This window comes from Cebus imitator, unplaced genomic scaffold (assembly GCF_001604975.1).
Source record: "Cebus imitator isolate Cc_AM_T3 unplaced genomic scaffold, Cebus_imitator-1.0 Scaffold222, whole genome shotgun sequence".
NCBI classification, from domain to species: Eukaryota; Metazoa; Chordata; class Mammalia; order Primates; family Cebidae; genus Cebus; species Cebus imitator.
In genome coordinates, this window is record NW_016107537.1 from 2,719,841 (window position 1) to 2,741,144 (window position 21,304).

The 21,304-nt window shown below is 41.3% G+C and overlaps 1 protein-coding gene across 1 annotated transcript in view; it reads right to left on the reverse strand.

Annotated features, from left to right (window-relative positions):
• Nucleotides 1-1,358: 1,358 nt before the first annotated feature.
• ACOXL (acyl-CoA oxidase like) overlaps nucleotides 1,359-21,304 on the reverse strand; it is a 319,336-nt gene continuing 299,390 nt past the window's right edge. The window contains 1 exon segment of the mRNA XM_017549848.2: nucleotides 1,359-1,559. Within this exon segment, the coding sequence (XP_017405337.2) occupies nucleotides 1,359-1,559 (201 nt within the window).

Genomic DNA, 21,304 nt, shown 5'->3' on the forward strand with positions numbered 1-21,304 from the left:
ACCTGCTGCACAGGCTGAGATCCCCAAGTTCGCCCCACGCAGCAATGCTCCGCGCTTGCCTCGGTGTCGGGTGGTGCAGACAGGGACCGGAAAAGAACCACGCAGAAGAAAGCCCTATTTCTTGTTGTCTGTTCCTGTGCAGCCTTGCAGCCTCACCGCCCCCACGTAGCTAGCTCTGGCGACCCTGTGAACACTTTGAAAAACAAAGGAGTCGGGGGAAGCAACGCACTAGGGCTACTTGGGGCACTAAAAGGAAGCCGGCCAAAGTTGGCGGTTCCTGCGCCCCTGAGACCCGGGCAGCGTCAGGGGCCGCAAGCCCTTGCGGCCTTCTCCAGCGGCGTAGGGAGGTTCTCCCGGAACCGGGCCGGAGCGCAGAGAATGCAGTGTGTGAAGGGCCCATGAGTTTTATGTCGCTTGCAGTGGACGCGGGCAGAGCGGTGTCCCTTTCTGCCCCTGCCAAGAGACTAAGGGGAGGGAGACGGGAGGATGGCTTGGATTGACAGAAACAAGAATGAAGTCGGGCAGCCGGGATCTGAGAAATGGGAAATCCATGGCCCTTGCCCAGGACCACAGGAGTTGCTGAAGTGGTCTCTCCTAGTTCCGAAATTGCCAGGCCCGCCTCACCGCCCTCTGCCAGCAGCGGGAACGACTTCCATATCGCTTAATTTCTTTACTAAACGTTTCACCTATGCTCTTCTTAAGGACAGGTTACGGCGTTAGTTGGTAAAAATGTTTTCCGCGCCTTGTCTTGCCGTCCGGAAACCGCCGACCTGGGAGGACAAGGCGAGTTCTTGCTTTGCTTAGAGCAAAACTCCAGGCTGCCACTTCCTTCTCCCCGTCCGTGCTTTTCCTCGCAGAGCCCCACAACGTCTGATTCACTGGAAAAGCATCACTTGCTGAGCCCAACCTTTTTGCCCGCTTGCGGAAGGAGTGGAGCTTTTTGCTTTTCTAAGGGTGTTTGCTTTTTTTTTTCTTTCACTTGGCACCGCAGCTTTTCTAAATCACTGGGAATCTGAGTCACCGTTGACAGCAGGAGACCTTTGGCGGCACCCGGCTGTGGGGCGCGCTCGCGGGGGTGAGCCCACCCTGATTGTCTAGGCGATCGGGCACCAAGCTGGGAGAGGTTGCAGCCAGACCAAGCTGGTTTCAGGGAAAGGACACAGGGATCCAGCGCACCAGGCGACCCTCTGGATCTCTTTCCTAGCAGCCAGCCTCGGCGGGACCTTCGCTCTGCCACCACAATCTCGGAGAGCGGCGGCCCAGCGTGTGCCAGCCCGGCCTCAGCCCCAGCTCCAGGCGTCAGTGGAGCGAACGTCGTGGCAGCTGCAGGCGGGCCACCACACTTCCCGCCACACCCGTTACAGCTTGGCTCCCAGCTTGGGCAGCTGGGAGCGCGCCCCTTCCCGCGCCACGGGTTGCAGCGGTGCAGGGTAGAAGGCCCAAGCGGCCCGCGGGTTGGAGATTCCGGCGATTGGTGCATGGAGGTTGGTGTATGGAATGTTAAAGGCGGCTATCACCCTCAGGGCATCATCCTTCAACGAGTCGCACAAATCCAGCAACTGCAAAACACGACACAAAGGGACAGGTCAGATGTTGGCGCAGTCACAGCGATTAAGTGTCACGGCTTTCCGCCCACCCCCAAGCACCCGCACACCCAGAGGCCCCAGAAACGAGTTTCCCTTTGGATTCTCCGGTGGAAACTGTTGGCCATGAATAACGCTCGGAAGCCTTTTTTATTTTAGAAATTTCCAGTTCTTATCCCTAGCCCAATGGAAACCCAGGTTTTTTCCGTAAAGGGGTGGGCGTGAACATGGGAGCGGCTGTGCCCCTAAATTAGTCGGGAACTCGAGACCAAGGTCTGAGAATTTATTAATGTTCCCTCCCCGTCCCTCCTAGGTCCTTCCTTCCTGGTTCTAACGTCCGCTCCTCTCCCTTTTCTTCCCCTGCTATCCCCTCCAATCCACCTCTGGAGTGCCTGGGGTGCCACCCTCTGGCGCGCAGAGGCAACTGAACAGGAAGAGCCTTAGAACAGGTGAACCAGAGGAGACCTGCTCCAGTCTCCCCAGACTAGCGCCTTCGGACCTGGCTGGCAGTAGGCTACGATTCTTGAAAATTCAGTACAGTGAGACGGCGGACCAATGATAAGCACCTTCCACCTGGCTGCTGCGGAAAATCGATCTGCTGTTAATGCCAATGTCAAGGAACGCCATGGATGCCCTCGCTTGTTCTGGCAGCCATTGGAAGGCAGGGATAAGACAATCCTGGCAGATAGGAGAAGGGAGATGCAAGCCAGTGTTTTGGAAGCTGCACTAGTGTATTTTTATTTCATTTTCCATGGCTTAGGTGCCAGTGTATTTTTTTTATTCCCTGAAAAAAAGAAATTTACCAAAATAATATTATTTTTTCTAAAACTACACAAGGGCAGAGGGACAGCTTACTTTCTTCTAATCTACTACACATTGTACTCCATTTTTCAAATTTCCAGCCAGTCGTAAATTTGTTTCACTCCCCAAATCACAGTAAATCCCCAGGTTTTCATGGTTTATTTTTATGAGTTTAACATCACCACTTACACCAGCCCCACGTTTGCCTGCACGTGGTGGTCATCTCTGAGCCGCACTGATGTTGTTTAGATCACAGTTTCCTTTGCAGCAAACCAAAATGCCATTTCAGGTTTTCAGACACAGTGAGGTCCCAAGAAGGAGGATGGGGCTTAGGGGATGGGGGATGTAGAGGGTAGGGATATGGTGGGGGAAGAACATGAATTGTAGTAGTCCAACAATACATCTTCCCTGAAAATGTGCTCTATTACATCTGTAATTTCTAATGAAAAAGTTCATTCTTCACCATGTGGTTAAGCATCATCAAATCAGTACTGAAAATACCTTTGATCATATTTGCAAGATGCACTAAAATGAACTTTCACTGACCAAGATTTCAAAGTTTATAATTAATACTCTTGAGAAATCCCTGACTAATCTGTTGACTCTCAATGTCTTTAACCACACAGTTCAAAACCATGAGGTGGCGTACACAGCCCCTAAACTTTCCACCTATTGTCATATGATTATTCAAGATAATTTTCCCTTTGGGTTTGCATTATGAAACTCAACCAGCTTTGGTAATATATTCACCAGTGGGGGAAATACAATGATTTGAATGAGTGTAAAATAGAGTATGGGTTTTGTCTACCTAGTGTCAAATACAGAACGTAGGGCCAGAGGTAGGAATTAAAGGAGGCAGATTTCAATATAAGAAAAACTTTTGCCGGGCGCGGTGGCTCAAGCCTGTAATCCCAGCACTTTGGGAGGCCAAGGCGGGTGGATCACGAGGTCAAGAGATCGAGACCATCCTGGTCAACATGGTGAAACCCCGTCTCTACTAAAACTGCAAAAAATTAGCTAGGCATGGTGGCGCGTGCCTGTAATCTCAGCTACTCAGGAGGCTGAGGCAGGAGAATTGCCTGAACCCAGGAGGCGGAGGTTGCGGTGAGCCGAGATCGCGCCATTGCACTCTAGCCTGGGTAACATGAGTGAAACTCCGTCTCAAAAAAATAAAAATAAAAAAAATAAAAAAAAAAAAGAAAAACTTTTAAAAAGTGAAAAGGAACCCAATAGCTAGTGAAAAAGAGGGTTTCTTTACTCATAAATGTTCAGGGAGTGTGTTCTCCAATGGCACTCTAGGGAGGAACAATGAACTGGCTATGAAGAGGAGCTGACTGCCAACATCCTTTCTAAATCTAAACTTCTGGGGCAGCCTAAAATAACTCCTCCTACCCTTCTCCATTCTTCATACATTGCAACAGAAACCCCAAAATGATTATTGTCTCTATGGATGGATCTGGCATCATTCCTGTTAGTTAATGTTTGACTCTGATTCCAGGTAACCACCCACCTCTGTTCCTGGCTGTCAGGATAACAATAATTACCATCCTTTCATTCACAGCATGTGTGCTGGATTCCTACCCAGTCTTAAGTACAATGCTGAACTTTAGAGGTTTAATGGTATACGCTGCAGGAATGGGTCTCACATCGTGAAACTGTTGAGGTGTTTTAAAGACTAAAAGATACATGATCTCTTTAATACAAAATAAATGAGTAGATAATATAGCATTGATTATTACGTATAGTATTTTTATAACTAGGGAGTAATTTTATTTGGGGCTAAGCAGCATGTTATTAAAGTTTAGTCTTGTTACCAAACATGCTTCCATACTATAAACATAAAAATTGCACACACTGTAGGGGTCCCCTGCCCTGCCAGTTTATGACCAATTTATGCTGGATAAAGTACCTCAAGCTTGCCCATATCTTTACAAAGAAAATTCATCAGCTTTTGAAAAACACAAATGAATAGGTATACTTTAAAAATAAAAGAGCATGAACAAGTTATAGGTTCTTGTAAAAAAATGTTTTTAAGGTCAAACCTAAACATGGGCACTATCATTCTACAGGCAATAAGAATGTAAAATCAACTGCAAATAGCCAGTGAATGAAATTTGAGAATATCTGCTTTAAAGAAAGCAGAAGCACTCAGCCCTCAAGGGATGACACTGGGTTTGATTATGTTAATATGTGTACTTGGGAGGGAGGGAAAATTGTAATGTCAGTTTGGCTTCCCACTTTCATCTAGTTGCAGTACTCAATTTGTTTTTCTGCTCTTTTTTGACTCTCCCTATATTTTCCTTATTTCAGTTGGGAGAATAGGATGGCCAAGGATGGGCAATGACTAAGCTTTGCAGTCTTCTAAACAAACCATATTTTCCCAGCATGGCCTGGTGTTAATCATACAATAGATGTTCAAGGTGGGAAGTGCCCAGTGCGCTTGCAGGGACACCTCAGCTTTCCTAGGACTCCATGCAGAAGGTTTTCCTGCCTCTTCTCATATGCCTCACCTCTATTCTCAGCATAGTATGACTACATGCTGTTTTATGTGAAAAATCCCTTATCCCAATTTGAAATGTCTCTTCATTAGCCCATTTCTTGTCTGGCTACCTTGGTAGAGTCTTTTTCTCCATCCCTTAAATCTGGGCTGAGTTATGACTTGCTTTGCCAATAGAATATGGGGAACATGTCACAGGGTGAATTCCAGAGCTTAGGCTTTAAGAAACTTTGAATCCCCCATTATCACTCTTCTATAACCCTGAGAACATCTGCTGTGCAGAAGCCCAGTCTAGCCTGGTGGAGGACAAAAGGCCATGTAGAGATGGACCAAGGTGCCTTGGCCGACAGCCAGCACCTACTGCCAGATATGAAAGAGAGGCCATCTTGGACATCCTAGTCCTGTTGAACTCAGATAACTGCAGCCACAGGAGTGATCCCAAGTAAGGCTAGTCAAAGAACTGTCCAGGCTGCCTACCTACAGAATTAGTATTAGTCATTATTACTTGCTAATGCACAGAAATAGAAACTTTAAATCTGACTAAGCAAAACAACAAACTTGCTATAAGGCATCAATTCCACCTCCTTTCCAAAAAGAATCTCCATGTAGCCAACTATTACTTTCTAACTGATTGTTAGATATTGGTGAGCTATGAATGTAATTTCCTGTCCATTCTTTTTCAGTTGACTTCATTTTAGATTATAGATGTTGAGGTAGAAACTTTACAAGAAGGGGAACCTTAATTAATCATCATCTTTTAATCTAAAAGATGTAACGAGGGACTAAGATTAAAGCTGTTGGTAAAATGAGGTTTCTGTGTTACTTGTGGCTGTCATTTGTCACCTTTGCTTCTGCTGTGTCATAACTGGCATTCTGGCAGGTGCCTCGGGCCACATTTATTCCATGCTTGTCTCGCCCAACCCTAGTCCCCAATCAACAATTTGTAGCTTGTTTACTCCAGCCTTTGCCAAGGATCCATCTCCACCATGCAGTATCTGTGTGTTCCACATTCCATCCTGGGGGGGCAGGCAGGTAAAGGAAATGAGGTACAGAAGGCAGCTACTTAGCTATCCCTGACTTGTCAGTCTGCTGTATCTCCAGCATTTTTATAACAATGCTATGTAGCAACATGTGGCACTTTACATTTATAAGCAAGGTCTTCTGTGTTCTACCCCATGCTGACATTGGCTGGACAACTACTGTGTGCCAGATTACAGAGGAGGGCTTTATGTTCACTGTCTTATTTGGTATTCATAATAACTCTATCAGATATCAATCCATTTTACAGATGAGAAAACCAAGGCTTAAAGAATTTAAGTCACATACCTTGTTTCAAGTTACATCCCTTGTAACTGCTGCGACTAGAGTTTTAATCCAGGGCTTTTTGTTTCTATAGCCTTGTCTGTCCTTCTGCCTCGATCTTTTCCCCCAGTGCCTCACTGCTTTGAGTTGCTGGAGGTTATGTGGTGTTGCACTGAGGAAATGCACTGTGGCAGATGTGTGACCCTGGATGTTCTCCCTAAGTCAGAATCTGTATTCTGTGTGTGCCTGCTGTGGAGAACATGAATCTGCCCAGCCACACTGGCTCGGATTCCCTGAGAGGACCCCAGTAATGGGGTCCAGGGGCACTCTATGATGTTGCCACCAGAGGAAGGTGCCAAGGACATCGGCTTCAGAGCCAGCTACCATGATGTGAAAAGTGCAGCTTGATGACCTGTAAGGACGTTTTCCTGCAGAAGGACAAGGCTTCAATTCTGCTCTGCAGATTCTCCTTCAGGAAGTTGGGAGTACTTTTCTGCACTGGTTGACAGGTCCTTCCTGCTCCTTCGGATCACCACCTTAAGTCAAACAATTCAAGTGCCGTCAAAAGAGCAGCACGTTGACTGGCAAATCGTGACTAGTGAAAATGGGCACAATCAAGTAGTTAATCTGCACCTATTCCCACTTTTTTCAGACTTCCAAACTTGCTGAATGCACAGAGGCCTTGGCCTGACTTATCTCCTCCTCACTCACTTCTGAAGAATTGCTTTCCCTTTAGACAAACATTCTGTAAAGGATCAGATGATAGGTCTGTGGCAGGTAATTTCCCATCTTAGTCCTTATGCCTGACTAAGCAGTGAATGAAAGAAAAACCTGAAACACTCACACAAGGCATAATCTCACAGTGTGTGCTGTGATTCTACTTCTCTCAATTTTCTTCTCTCAAATCTCTTTCTAGTAGCTGTCTCCTAACAACTACTAGAAAGGGGAGCTCCATTCCTATTTTCATTGCCAACTGGCTGGCTTCTCAAGGGAGGGTCAGACCTTAGCTTGCTGGGTCTCCTGGTCCCAGGGACACATACCTTCTCATTGGTTTCCTCTACAACCAAATTTCATTAGCATAAAATGACATTCCAAGAGTCTATTAAATAATCAGGACTCCAGCTTAATATTCTCCTTGAATCAATTTAAATTATATTTTATGTTGATTTGTTCTTCAGTTAATAAAAAATATTTAGCTTAATCTGAAATGTTAGAATAAATTGTCTTCCTTACCTAACAACAACAAAATCATCTTTGTTTAGCCTCACTAAATAATTAAACTTGAAGAAAATTTACCTCTAAAATGTCCTTTTCATTGCAATTTTCTTCAACTAAAGAGTATACAATTTGGCTGTTTACTAAGTATTATTGGCAATGTCCACTTCAGTAAAGAAGAAGGGCTTTGAACTCTGACATTGTCACTTCCAACCCATAAAACCTTCCTTATTGCTAAGATGGAAGCATTTAGTGAACTTGGCGCAGGTTGATTCTTTATAAATATTATTGTTATTATCGTGGGTTCTCTAGTTAGTAATAAATACAATTTCTTTACAACTGTGGCATTTTCATGACAAAGTCTGCTTAATCATCATTACCTAAAACAAGAATGCTGAGACAGAGGCATCAACATTAACCACTTAATAAGAACTTTTGACATTTATTCATACTGCTACTGATTCATAAGAGGAAAAGTTTAAAAAGAAGACAAGTGCATATACCTTTCCCTTTAGAATACAGGAAACCATATAAAAGTTTTGGCAATGAAATTAAAGTAACCACAGTGCTGCTCTTAGACATTTTCTACAGACAAAGGCATTTATATGAAACAAGAAAGAATATTCAACTAGGTATTTATTATAATAAAGCTTCAGTATTAGCTGCACACTTCTCATATGAAAAATATGGCATCACAGTGGCTCATGTGTGTAATTTCAGCATTTTGGGAGGCTGAGGCAGGTGGATCTCTTGAGCTCAGGAGATTGAGACCAGTCTGGGGAACATGGTAAAACCCAACTCTACAAAAAATATAAAAATTAGCCAGAAGTGGTGGCTCATGCCTGTAGTCCCAGCTACTCGGGAGGCTGAAGGAAGAGGATTGCTTGAGCCCAGGAGGTGGAGGATATAGTAAGTCAAGTTCATGCCACTGCACTCCAACCTGGGTGACAGAGTGAGATCCTGTCCCCCCCGCATAAAAAAAGCATCTTAATCAACTTACAGACCCAAAGAAGTGAACACACCCAAGAAGGAATAATCTTCAGTCAAAAATTTTCAAGAACAGAATCCCCACAAACTTCCAAAACTAAAAATGCAATAAGAGTACAAAGTTATTATGGAGAAATTCTGTGTAAGTGGGTCCTGGGATGTTCAGCTTCATGGACCCAAATGATCTGAAAATCAATTGGGAAGGCTCCTAGTTAAAATGTAGAAGGATTCAAGAGAATTTTGCTCCATGGTAACAAACTGAAGAATCTGAACAAAGTAAAAATCGGACGTTTTATGGGGCTACTGAAAAGCACAGTACGTAAGAAATTAACATTAATGAAATGATTTCAGAGAGATGAGCTCTTTCTAGGTAAGCCGACAGCCACAGCAGCTTCCACACATGGGATAGGTGCCTATTTTGGAGACAGATGGACAGAAGAATGAGCTGAACAGAGATGGAGAGACTTTGAAGGGGTGAGAAAAATGGCCAGATGGACTGGAATTGGGAAGAACTCCTAGCACAAAAACAAACACGTGGCCTAGCAACTCTTTACTCTCAACCCAGAATTTTGCTATGAAAGCATCAGTTCATGGAAACTGAAAAGCAGAGGAAATTCGTATGGTCTATGCATCCTTGTGGTATGTAGACTTTGGAGCTGTGCTGGAGTTGAACTCAAAGGTGAATCAAAGATATCTGAAACTGTAGCTCACCATCTTCACAGTTCAAACTCTGAAAGAATAAAAAGGGTGGTGTAGTGGGGTGAGTGGACTAATCATAGTGAACTTAGTCTAACTAGAGCAGCTCCTGCTCAACCCGACTCTAGGAGGAAACTTAATGATCAGTCCTTGACCCTAACCACCAGACACAAGAAAGGAAAATAAACAAAAGAAAGTAAAATCTGTTACAGACAATGTTTGAAGTACAAGTTTTAAGACCTGCAAAGAAATAGGAAAATGTGACCTAAAATTTAAACAAAGCACAATCAGTAAAAGCAGACTTAGAGATGACCAGTTATTGGAATTAACAGACAAAGATTTAAAAACAACTATTATGAACGTGTTCAAGAATTTACAAGGAGAAGGCCAGCCATGGTGGCTCATGCCTGTAATTCCAGCACTTTGGGAAGCTGAGGTAGGTGGATTGCTTGAAGCCAGGAGTTCGAGACCACCCTGGCCAACATAGCGAAACCCTGCCACTACTAAACATACAATACTTAGCTGGGCATGGTGATGCATGTCTGTAATCTCAGCTACTTGGGAGGCTGAGACACAATAATTGCTGGAACCTGGGAGGCAGAGGTTGCAGTGAGCCAAGATCATGGCACTGCACTCCAGCATGAGTGAAAGAGTCAGGCTCTTTCTCAAAAAAAAAAAAAAAAAAGGAGAAAAATGGATATAATAGATTAACATGGGATATTTTAAGAGATGAATGTAACTTCTAAGAAAGAATGAAAGGAAAATTCTAGATCTGTAAAATGGGATATTTGAGATAAAAATTCACTAATGAGTTTAACAGCAGAGTAAGTACTGAAGAACAAAAATCAATAATCTTGAAAACAGATTCATAGAAATTATTTCAAATGGGGAAAAGAGAAAAAAATGAACAGAATGCCAGTACCCGTGGGATTATATTGACAATCTAACATACATGCCATTGGGATTTCAGATGTCAGAAAGAATGTGACATAAAACACTTGAAGATATAATGGTTGAAATGTTTCTAAATTTGAGACAATAAAACATCTTCCACAAAACATTCTTGACAATCTTATTCATAACATCGGTCCATAAACACCTTAAATGTCCATCAACAGGAGAATAAACAATTTTTTTTCAATACGAACTGTGTTAATCAAAGAAAAAAAAGTGAGTCTTAAGTCTTCATTCATTTTTCTTCCCACAGGAGAGTATAAATAACACTGCACCTTAATACCTATGGAATGATGTAACTGAGGTCAGCTGGAGGTCACAAGGCCAGTTCCTGAAGAATCTGACCAGGTGAGTTCTAGAGAGATGAGCATTTGGGAGGAGAGAGGGGCTAGGCCTATACAATGAAATACTATTCAGCAAAAATAAATTAATTTTAAAAAGGAACGAATCATCAAATATCTCAGAAACATTATACTGAGCAAAAGAAACATACGTCTATCTGCTTCCATTCCTATGAAGCTCTGGAGCAGGCAAACTGAGCTCTTCTAACAAAGTTAGAAATTCAGGGGTCAGGGTGAGGAAATGATGGAAAAGTGTCTGAGAGGAATTTACTGGGTGATAGACACCTCCTTTAACATGACTGAGATCTGCATTATACAATCTGCTATTTGTCAAAACTTGCTGAACTGCACCATTAAAATTTGTGCACTTCAATGTATATAAATAAACCTCCATTTTTAAAATTAGAAGAAAAATAAAGGGAAACAAAGCAACTTGGGGGTAACCAACATGCAATCGCCAACTTTTCTATTTTGTCAAATAAGGGTAACAAAAAAGAACTGTCTATAATCGTTATTTTATGTAAAGGGAAATTTTCAGCATTGAAAATGTAGGGAGAAGATAATAATATAATTTCTTAATGAAAACTTATTTTGCATTATGAAAAACCTGATACATTTTATTTCCCAAATTTTGTCATAGAATGGTCAACTCTTTCTCTAGGAAAATTCCTGGCTTGCACTTATAGGAATTAAGACTGAATGGTTCTCAAGCCAGCAAAGACTAGAAACGATTCTCTACATAAAGTCAAGTAGTGCTGCTGGAAGAAACAGTTAAAGGCAGACTTTTTATCATGAGAAAAGAGGGTCTGGGGTGGTTCTAGTGAAATAGAGATGAAAAAATGGAAGTTCCATGGAAAACACTGATCTGGGGTCAAATGAACTCAGAAAGCTCTCCAGTCCTTTAGATACCATTTTCTCTTCTCAAAAACTGTAGTCAAAGTCACTTCTAAGATGATGAATATGCTTTTTCCTATTTCTCCTACTAAGCACAATTGAAATCCTTGGATACTATATATAAAACAAATATCAGATGACTATGAAAGGTGAAGAGAAATTAGACTGTCTAGGAATCATAGGATTCAAGGAATGACACAGTGGTGAATTCCTTGCATTTTCTTTTTGCCTCTTCCTCTTCCTCTTTCTTCCTCTCCTTCATTCTTTTTTTTAATACTCTTTTTCTTTCTTTCTTTCTCTCTTTCTTTGAAAAAAAAAAAGCCTACTTTGAACAAACTACGTATTCCATGCCCTCCACCCCTGCCATGGCTCTAAAGGCTAAATGGGGAAGCTTAGTCTTACAGCCACAACATGCTATAGTGAAGTGCCCACCATGGTGTCAATGGAGACCACATGGAGAGCTGTTACCTCCACCTCAACCTGGCAGCAAAGAGGCATCCTTCCCTTTACTAGATGGGATGCTGTCAGAGAAGGCCTAGTGAGAGTCAAGACTTAGCCATCACATGGCGGTAACAAAGTCACTGCTAGTGTCAGTGCAGGCCCCTTAGGAGACAGTAATGTGGCTTTCCTGTCCTCTCCACCAGTGAGATGTCAGCGGAGGCCTAGTTAGTAACTAAAACTCCCACTTCCACCCAGAAATAACAAGGAGTCCCCAGGCCTTTGAATGTCAATAGAGACTAAGTAGAGAACCTAGACTCTATCCCTATAAGGCAGTAATGAGGTTATACACCCCCTTTCCCCACTGGAACAGTGTTAAAGGAAACTAGCTAAAAACAGAAGGTTTAAGTAAGATCTAGAGTTTCATAATTTTATATCCAAAATGTTCATGTTTCAATCAAAAGTCACTTCATATCAAGAAACAGGAAGATGTCAAACTGGGTAAAAAAAGACAATCGATAGGTATCAATGCCAACATGACAGAGATTGTGGGATTATCTGACAAAGTTTTTAAAGCAGCCACTATAAAAATGCTTCAATGAGCAATTATAAGCACACTTGAAATCAATGGAAAAAAAAAAAGGTTTCAGCAAAGAAACACAATGTTAGCAATGAAAAAGGAGATAAAAAAGGAGCCCAAATAGAAATTTTAGAACTGAAACATACAATGACCCAAATGAAAAACTCAGTGGATGGTTTCAACAGCAAAATGGAGAGGACAGAGGAAATAACTGGTGGACTGAAATATGGAACAATAAAAATTACTGAATCTCAATAGTAGACAGAAAATGGACTGAAAATATAATGAACAGAGGATCAGGAACCTGTGTAATTATTTTTTAAAAATGATTCAACCTAAGTGTCATCAGTGTTCTGGAAAGAGAAGAGAAAGTGGGCTGGGCAGAAAAGTTCTTAAAGTAATGACTGAAAACTCCCAAAATTTGGCAAAAGACATAAATCAACAAAAGACATAAACCAACAAATTCAAGAAGCTGAGTCCACCCCAAATGGGATAAATCCAAAGAAATTTATTCAAAGGCATATCTTAAAGAGTTTTTAATCTTAAAAGCAGAGAAAGAGAAAGGTGACATTTTACTTACAAGGCGGGGGGGGAACTATTTGGCAGCAGATTTTCATTAGAAACCATGGAAGCCAAAAATGTGTTCAGGTGCTTAAAAAAAAGAATTACCAACACAGAATCTTTTATCCAGCGAAATACTGTCCTTATATGCAAATTATATGTTTGTCTATATGGCAAATTACAAGGAATCTACAAGAACTTCTAGATTTAAGAAGATGAGCAAGGTCATAGGATGAAAGATCGACATATAAAAATAGTTTTTTTCCATATAATGGTAATGGATATGTAGACACTAAAATATGCAACACCATTTACAATCACTCAGAAGAAATACATAGATGTAATCCAACAAAACAGGACTAGGACTAGGACTTGTGTGCTGAACACAGTAAAATGCTGATGAAATAAATCAGTGTAGATCTATATAAGTAGAGAGACACACCATATTCATAGACTGGAAGATTCAGCATAATAATATGTAATTTCTCTTCAAATTAACTTACAGTTTTAATGCAATATCTCTCAAAATCCCAGCAAGATTTTTTTGTAAAATTATAAAAATTCTTTGTAAAATTGTAAAAAATATTTTAGGCAAGATTATCCTAAAATTTCTATGAAAAGGCAAAGGAATTAGAATAGCCTAAAGTGATTTTGTAAAATAATAAAGCGGTAGAATCAAACTACCATATTTCAAGACTTATGTAACTACAGTAATTAAGACTATGTGGCATTGGTGGAGGGATAGACAAATAGATGCACAGATAAAATAGGAAAATGAAGAAATAGAACCATACAAATATGGCCAAGTAATTTTTAAAGGTGTTAAAGCAATTTAACATGGGGAGTATAGCCTTTTCAACTAATAGTATTTGAGCAATTGGACATGGGTACACCAAAAAACCAACAAACAATAAGGAATCTCAACCTAAGTTTCCTACCTTATATAAAAAGTAACTAAAAATGGATCATGGCTCAATGAAAAATGTAAAAGTATAAAACTTTTAGATAAATCTCATAGGATAATATCTGCAAGATCTAGGACTAGGTGAAAATTTTTAGACTTGACAGTAAAAGTTCATTACAATCCATAAAAGGAAAAATTGATAAATTAGACTTTATTAAATTAAAAACTTTTGCTCTGTTAAAGATCATGTTAAAATAATAATAAGGCAAGCTATAAATTAGGAGAAAACATTTGAAAGCTACATATCTGAAAAAGGACTAGTACCTAGCACATATAAACAGTTAAAAAAAATAACAATCTAATTAGAAATGGACAAATGAGGCGAACAAATTTTTCAACAAAGAGAACATACAGATGGTAAATAAGTATATGAAGAGATACTCAACATCATTAGCGATTAAGTAACTGCAAACTAAAGCTACAATGAAATATACTACACACATATCAGAATGGCTAACACAGAAAATAATGACAACACCAAATGCTAGTGAGAATGTGAAGAAACTGGATCACTTCTACTCTGATGGTAGCAATGTAAACTGTTACAGCCACTCTAAAAAAAACTTTGGCAATTTCTTAAAAATGTCAGCATGTACCTACCATGCGACCCAGCAATGGCACCCCTGAACATCTACTACAGAGAAATTAAAACCTATATTCACACAAAATCCTGTATGCGAATATTTATTTGTTCTATTTTTAAATGCCAGAAACGACAAACAATCTGCATATCCTTCAATACGTGACTGGTCAAACAAACTGCAGTCCAACTGTAGTGTGGAATACTACTTAGCGATAAAAAGGAACAGACCACTGATAGGTGTAACAACCTGGATGAATCGTCAGAAAATAATGCTGAGTGAAAAAAGCCGATTCCAAAGGCTGCATATGATGTGATTTCATCTATACAACATTCTTCAAATGACAAAATTATAAAAATGGAGAACAGCTTAGTAGTCACCTGAGATTAAAGAGAGGGTGAAGGAAGGGCAGAGAGCGTGGCTATAAGAGCCACAAGTGGTGACAAAAATCCTCTGTATCTTCACTTTATCAATGTCACTGTATCAAAATCCTGGGTGTGATACTGTAGAAGTACAGTTGTATAAAATGTTACCAATGAGGGAAACTAAGGGACATGAAATATCTGCATTATTGCATGTGAATTTATGATTCTCTCGAAAAAGACCTTCATTAAAAAACAACCAAAAAAAAATCACAGAGTAACTTTCAAGTTAGGTTTTAACAAAAATGTTTTATATAGGCACTAGGAGATTATTATTTTCTATTTCCTTTTATTCTTTTTAGGTGAAGCATATTAGGTATATAGCAGCTTGCTAAATTATCACAAAATGAACTCAGTCATGGAACAGGTTATGCAACTGAATAGAACACCTGCATCCCCAAAGTTCCGAAAAAGTCATACACTTGAACTGGACCTTTTTTACTTATGTTGTCTCACCAATAACCAGTTAGGTTAATGGCATTAATGCCTAGTGGTTCAAGGCCACAATCTGTGGTGTGCATGACTGACTGTCCAGAAAAGGAAGTTGCAAAGAGTCCCTAATTTCTTTCCATAGATGTATCAGCTCTCACAAGTTAAGTCCTATCCCTTCTCTGTGTCTCAAAATGTGGCCAGCCCTATGTGCTCTTTTTTTTTTTTTTTTTTGAGACAGAGTTTAGCTCTGTGCCCAGGCTGGAATGCAGTGGCACAATTGTGGTTCACTGCAACCCCCGCCTCCCAGGTTCAAATGATTCTCATGCCTCAGCCTCCCTAGTAGCTGGGATTACAGGCACATGCCACCAGGCCTGGCTAATTTTTCATGTTTTTGTTTGTTTGTTTGTTTTAGTAGAAATGGGGTTTTACTGTGTTGGCCAGGCTGGTCTTGAACTCCTGGCCTCAAGTGATTGGCCCGTCTCAACCTCCCAAAGGGCTGGGATTACAGGTGTGAGCCACAGCACCTGGCCCCTGTGTGCTATCTTTTAATGGTTATTAAGTACCAAGCACTTTGAGTTCCCCAAATAAGGGAAGAAAAGTGAAATGGAATAGGCCACAGCAATGTCTTGTCTGTAAAATCAAAGGGAAAAGGTAACTTACCATCAGAAAAATGAAAAGCAACTACAAACACATTTTATATTATAAAAATTATTGATTTTTAATTAGAATATTAATTTATACCAAAATGGATATACTAGGGGTCATTTCTATTTCAAGTTCAATAATTTATTTAAAGTCCCTGGAATCATAATAAACTCCACTGTCCTTAACTGCACTACTGGAGTCTGATTGGACTCAGATGAATCTCATCTCCTGAGAGGTCCTTTTTTGTGCAACACAGCTATACTTAGGTACAAGTTTCACAAGTCAGAAATTCTCACTCTGCATACTGGTCCAAGGGTATGAACGACACTCATGGAGAAGGGAACCCCATTTTAAGTACCTCCCCAAGGAGCCCAGGATAATGCAGCTGTCAGAAAAACGCAGAGGCTAGAGCTCATCAAAATAATTTGCTCTCTCCTTTGGTTATAAGTTACCCTTGAATGAAGAAAATAGAATGATCCTAGCTCAGTCCCCAGATACACAAAGCTGTACTGTGAGGCGGCATGAGGGTTGACCAGGTGGCTGCCATGCAGAAACTGGGATTGCAGCGGGGTGACCTCAGGGTCCCTTTTACTGGCCAAACTGAAGAAACCAAATCCCATTTAGATTTTCTGAACCTGACTTGAATGGCCTGCATTTATAGGTTCGACAATGTATTTTATACCACTGAGGAGCATGCAAGGTCAGTAAAGGGAAGGCGGAAGGGAAAAGAGATTGTCTTGTCTCTTAGCAGGACACTGTTCGTACTAATATTTTTCCCATTTCCCTGTTTTAGAGTCTTTTGCACTGGGAGGATTAGGTGGATCAGGAGACACCCACATTCTAGTTGGTCCCTGCTGTTTCCAAGAGGTGAACCAGGAGTCCTAAAGATGTGAAGCTAGGTTAAAACCAGTTCTGGGGATGCTTTCAAACCAAAGAGGATTTAAAAATTTGACTCCCAGTTGCATTTCTGCTATGACCACTCCATTTCAATGTGATTTCAATAATATCCTCAACTCACTGACCACAGGCAGGAGTGGTCCCTTTCCACTTTGGCAGAGTAGGACCCTGTTCTTACACCATACACCACCTTCAGCCAGGATGACACAGCCAGGGGTTCTCACAGCCTTATTACTGCCTTGAAGCCAAATCAGATGGGCCTTACTGGGTGGGCTGGGTGGGCTGAATGGGGTGGGGGTGAGGGAAACAGAGACTTTTTTTCCCTCAAATTTATTGCAGAGAAAAGCAAAAGACTATGAGTAGCAGGTGAATGACTGAGAAACCCCATCTCTCTACCCCACTCCAATGAATGCTTTCAATATGCTGTGCCTAAACCTTAGTTCATGTTGCATTCGATTCTAGCGTCTGAATGTTTCTCTTGATCCAGGTGGTCTGGGGAAGGAGAAATAGAAGGATGGGAAATCCGAGTGTTCATTAAAAACAAACATTCAACGTGGCATGGAAAACAGCCAACACCGCATTTCGTGGAAGTTCCAGGCACAGGTACTGTTTCTAAGCCCAGCGGGTGTAGGTGTGGGATATCTGTTTTTCTTGCAGTTCAGATTTGAGAAGGGCTAATATTCCAGCACCATCTTTCCAGCTTAGAACTCTCTCCTAAATTTTTTCCTTGTGTTCTTTAATCCCAAGCCTTTGTGGCACTAAGCAGTGACTACCTTCATATTTTATGCTTTAGATTAAAATAGTAAATGAGTGTAATCCATCTTCTTTTATTTATTTATTTATTTATTTATTTTGAGACGGAGTTTCACTCTTGTTACCCAGGCTGGAGTGCAATGGCGCAATCTCGGCTCACCGCAACCTCCTCGTCCTGGGTTCAGGCAATTCTCCTGCCTCAGCCTCCTGAGTAGCTGGGATTACAGGCACGCGCCACCATGCCCAGCTGATTTTTTTTGTATTTTTAGTAGAGACGGGGTTTCACCATGTTGACCAGGATGGTCTCAATCTCTTGACCTCGTGATCCACCCACCTCGGCCTCCCAAAGTACTGGGATTACAGGCGTGAGCCACCGCGCCCGGCCCGTGTAATCCATCTTCTAAATTAAAAGGAGCCAAGGAGCATCCTGGCTTTGGAGCCTGGTGTCTACCATACTTCTGCACGTTCTTACTCCAAGCCACATCTCCTGAAAATAAAGCAATATGCCATTGACTGTGTCTACTCAGAACTGCTTGAACGATTCATCAATCAACGGGCTTGAATGCTCTTCTTCCTCTATGATTCAACCGTTTGATTGACTGAACTGAAACTAACACCCAAACTCTAGTGGTCATTTTAGACATAAGCAGATATACAGCCAGAGTCTCAATCACATGTCATCGACAGGCTCTCCTTGGCCTCCTTATTGCAGCTGGGCTCCTGGGCAGCTCTCCCTGACTCAGGGAGAAAACCAATGGCTCATTTCAGTAGGGCAGATGAAGGCTGCTGGCTGGTGTAACTGCTCCTGTGTCCACTTAACAGCAAGGGTACAAAACAGGATTTGCACTTGTGCTGGTGAATCTGGGCTTCACCTAGCACATCAGTGGGGACACCAAAATGAAAACAGTCTTAGTGGCATGGGAGAAAGCCTCAAATGCACTAAAATGTTAACAGAAACAGTGCATCTAGGAATTGATGGTCATGACTCAAATAGGACATTAAGGTGACATTTGGGTGAGAGTAGCAGCTATGGGTATAAATATAATCTAATATGGGGGAGGTGTACAGATTTCTTGGCATGGTTACAATCAGTATTTATTTTCTCTCTTAGTGAATGAGATTTTGGTTTTTCAACTCTGCTAATTTTACAGGCAATTCACTACGGCCTCTGGGAGGTAGAGTGGCCTTCCTCCCTGCTGTGCCGGAGTTACACAGCCCGCCTCACTTCCCTGCAGGTCCTTCATCACCTGCATGCTCACATGATTCCATTATTTGAGTTCATGGCAGGAAATAGAACCTGATTCAACATTTTGCTATGTATTATTTTCACCACACTGAATAGGGTCCTTTTTTGATCTGCAACCCACAGCTGGGCTGTGGTTCTCTCAACACACATAGGCTGAAAAGCTTCTTCCTGCACTGATTTCTCAGCATGGGCTGACCACATGTTCACAAGTACTTGTTCTTCTCCATATGTCCCAATGCAGGCAGGCACTGGCAGAGCAGGACAGCTGTGCCCAGGAGTTCAGGGAGCAAGTCCTGCGCCCAGGAGTTCAGGGAGCAAAATAAGGCTACTGTAACTTCAGTCAATTTCAAGGGATGGTGTAAAATAATATAAGAGACTAATAATTGTCATTTGCATTAAAATTCTCTACTTTAAGAAGCTGAGATCTTTGCTTTATTTTATAAGTAAAATGAAGTCGGTTTTACTGGAGATATACAATTGTTAACTGTTGGGTCATTTTGAAAGGCTTTCTTCCTTAAAATGAGACTTAGCTGATAGCTGCTCACTAATGCTGATAATTATCTGAAGCAAAATAAATACAAATGTCTGGGTTAATGAAGACTGAAACAGGATAACGCCTGGACACAAAATTTTCCAGGAACAAAGAACACAATTGTTCTCTACATACCCCTGCAAAAATGCTTAATGGCCAGGATACAGGAATCTTGTGTACTTAGAGACCTTGTTATGATGGAGCCCCAGGGGCACCATCACTGGCCTTCGAGCCAGGGTCTCACAGAGAGGGCATCAAGGGGGAGCAGCTCATCCTCCTCCTCAGCCCTGGAGACGCTAGGACAGCAATGGAGTGGAGTCCAAAACCTGCCACAGAAGCCTCAGTTTGTTTGCTCACTGAGCAGCAAATCAACCTCAGATTCCCAGTGCCTACAAGGGAGTAACAGCTGTTCACACTAAAGGGTACTTGTGAGGATGATATGAAAATGAATATGGACCTTCTCTGACAACACTGAAGTTCCAGACAAAAGAATGGGCATTAGTTTTCTGATCTGAAGGATTGTGGGAAATTGGAATTTAAAAAGTAAACCTCAACCCAACCCCCTCTCTTGTGGTCCTTGGTTGAACAACTGGGCACTTGTGCTACCTTCTCAATATGTGGATAGATTTTGCCTGCTTTGGGGAAGTGTGTGAACTCCTCAGTGCATCTAGTGCCCTATAGTGCACCAAGGGAACAAGCCAGGCTACAAATGAGCGATGCCTGGAGCTTAATGCACCCCATTTGGGATTCAGAGTTCTAGTTTCTGGATTCAACTAGAATCTTGGACAGTCATTTAATGTCTCTCTTTCTTAGTTTTACTCATTTGTTGAATGGAGATTATGTCAGCCTTACTTTCCTTGAAGATCTTAATGAGAATGAAATCGAGATCATTTTTAAGTATGTATAATATGCATTTGTAATTTTCATTAGACTGGAGCGTCAGTGTAAGTCCTGGGTGTTCTAGAAAGTTTTATTTATTTCGAAATAGTTTCGGGTGATTGCTATCTCCCTATGCTGATTTTTTGTTTTTTTTTTTTTTTTTGTAAACTTTTTTTTTGGTAATACTTTCAGATTTATAGAAAAGTTTCAAAGATAACAAGAGTTCTCATATGTCCTTCACCCAGTTTCTGCATAACTATGGCTCATTATAAAAACTAGGAAACCAATATTAATGTATTACTAATAACTAAACTACAGACTTTATTCAGATTTTACCAGTTTTTTTACTCATGTTCTTCTGTCCCAGGATTCAAAATAAGATACTTCATTGTATTTAGTCATCATGTCTCCTGCTCTTTGATGGTTTCAGTCTTTTCTCATCTTTCCTGCATCATCAGTTTTGATGGGTACGAGGCAGCTATTATGGACAAGCTTGGCAAATCCACAGCCCAGTAGGCCACATGAGGCTCAGGATAGCTTTGAATGTGGCCCAACACAAATTCATAAACTGTTTTAAAACATTATGAAATGTTTTTGTGATTTTTATTTTTAGCTCATCAGCTGTCATTAGTGTTAGTGTATTTTATGTGCGGCCCAAGATAATTCTTCCTCTTCCAATGTGGCCCAGGCAAGGAAGCCAAAAGATTGGACACCTTTGAATTGTAGACCATTCCTCCATTTAGTTTTGTCTGATGTGTTTTTTCTTGATTAGATTTGGGTTATGGGCTTCAGGAAAGTGAGAAGTGTTCTTTTCCTCATATCATACCAGAGTACATGCTATCAACATGATGTATCACTGGTGATATGTATCTTCATCACTTGGTTAGGGTAGGATCTACCAGTTTTCTTCATTGTAAAATAAGTATTTCTTTTTTCCATAATCTAGTCTTTAAAATAAAAGCAAGTCACGGCCGGGCACGGAGGCTCAAGCCTGTAATCCCAGCACTGCGGGAGGCCGAGGCGGGTGGATCACGAGGTCAAGAGATCGAGACCATCCTGGTCAACATGGTGAAAACCCGTCTCTACTAAAAATACAAAAAATTA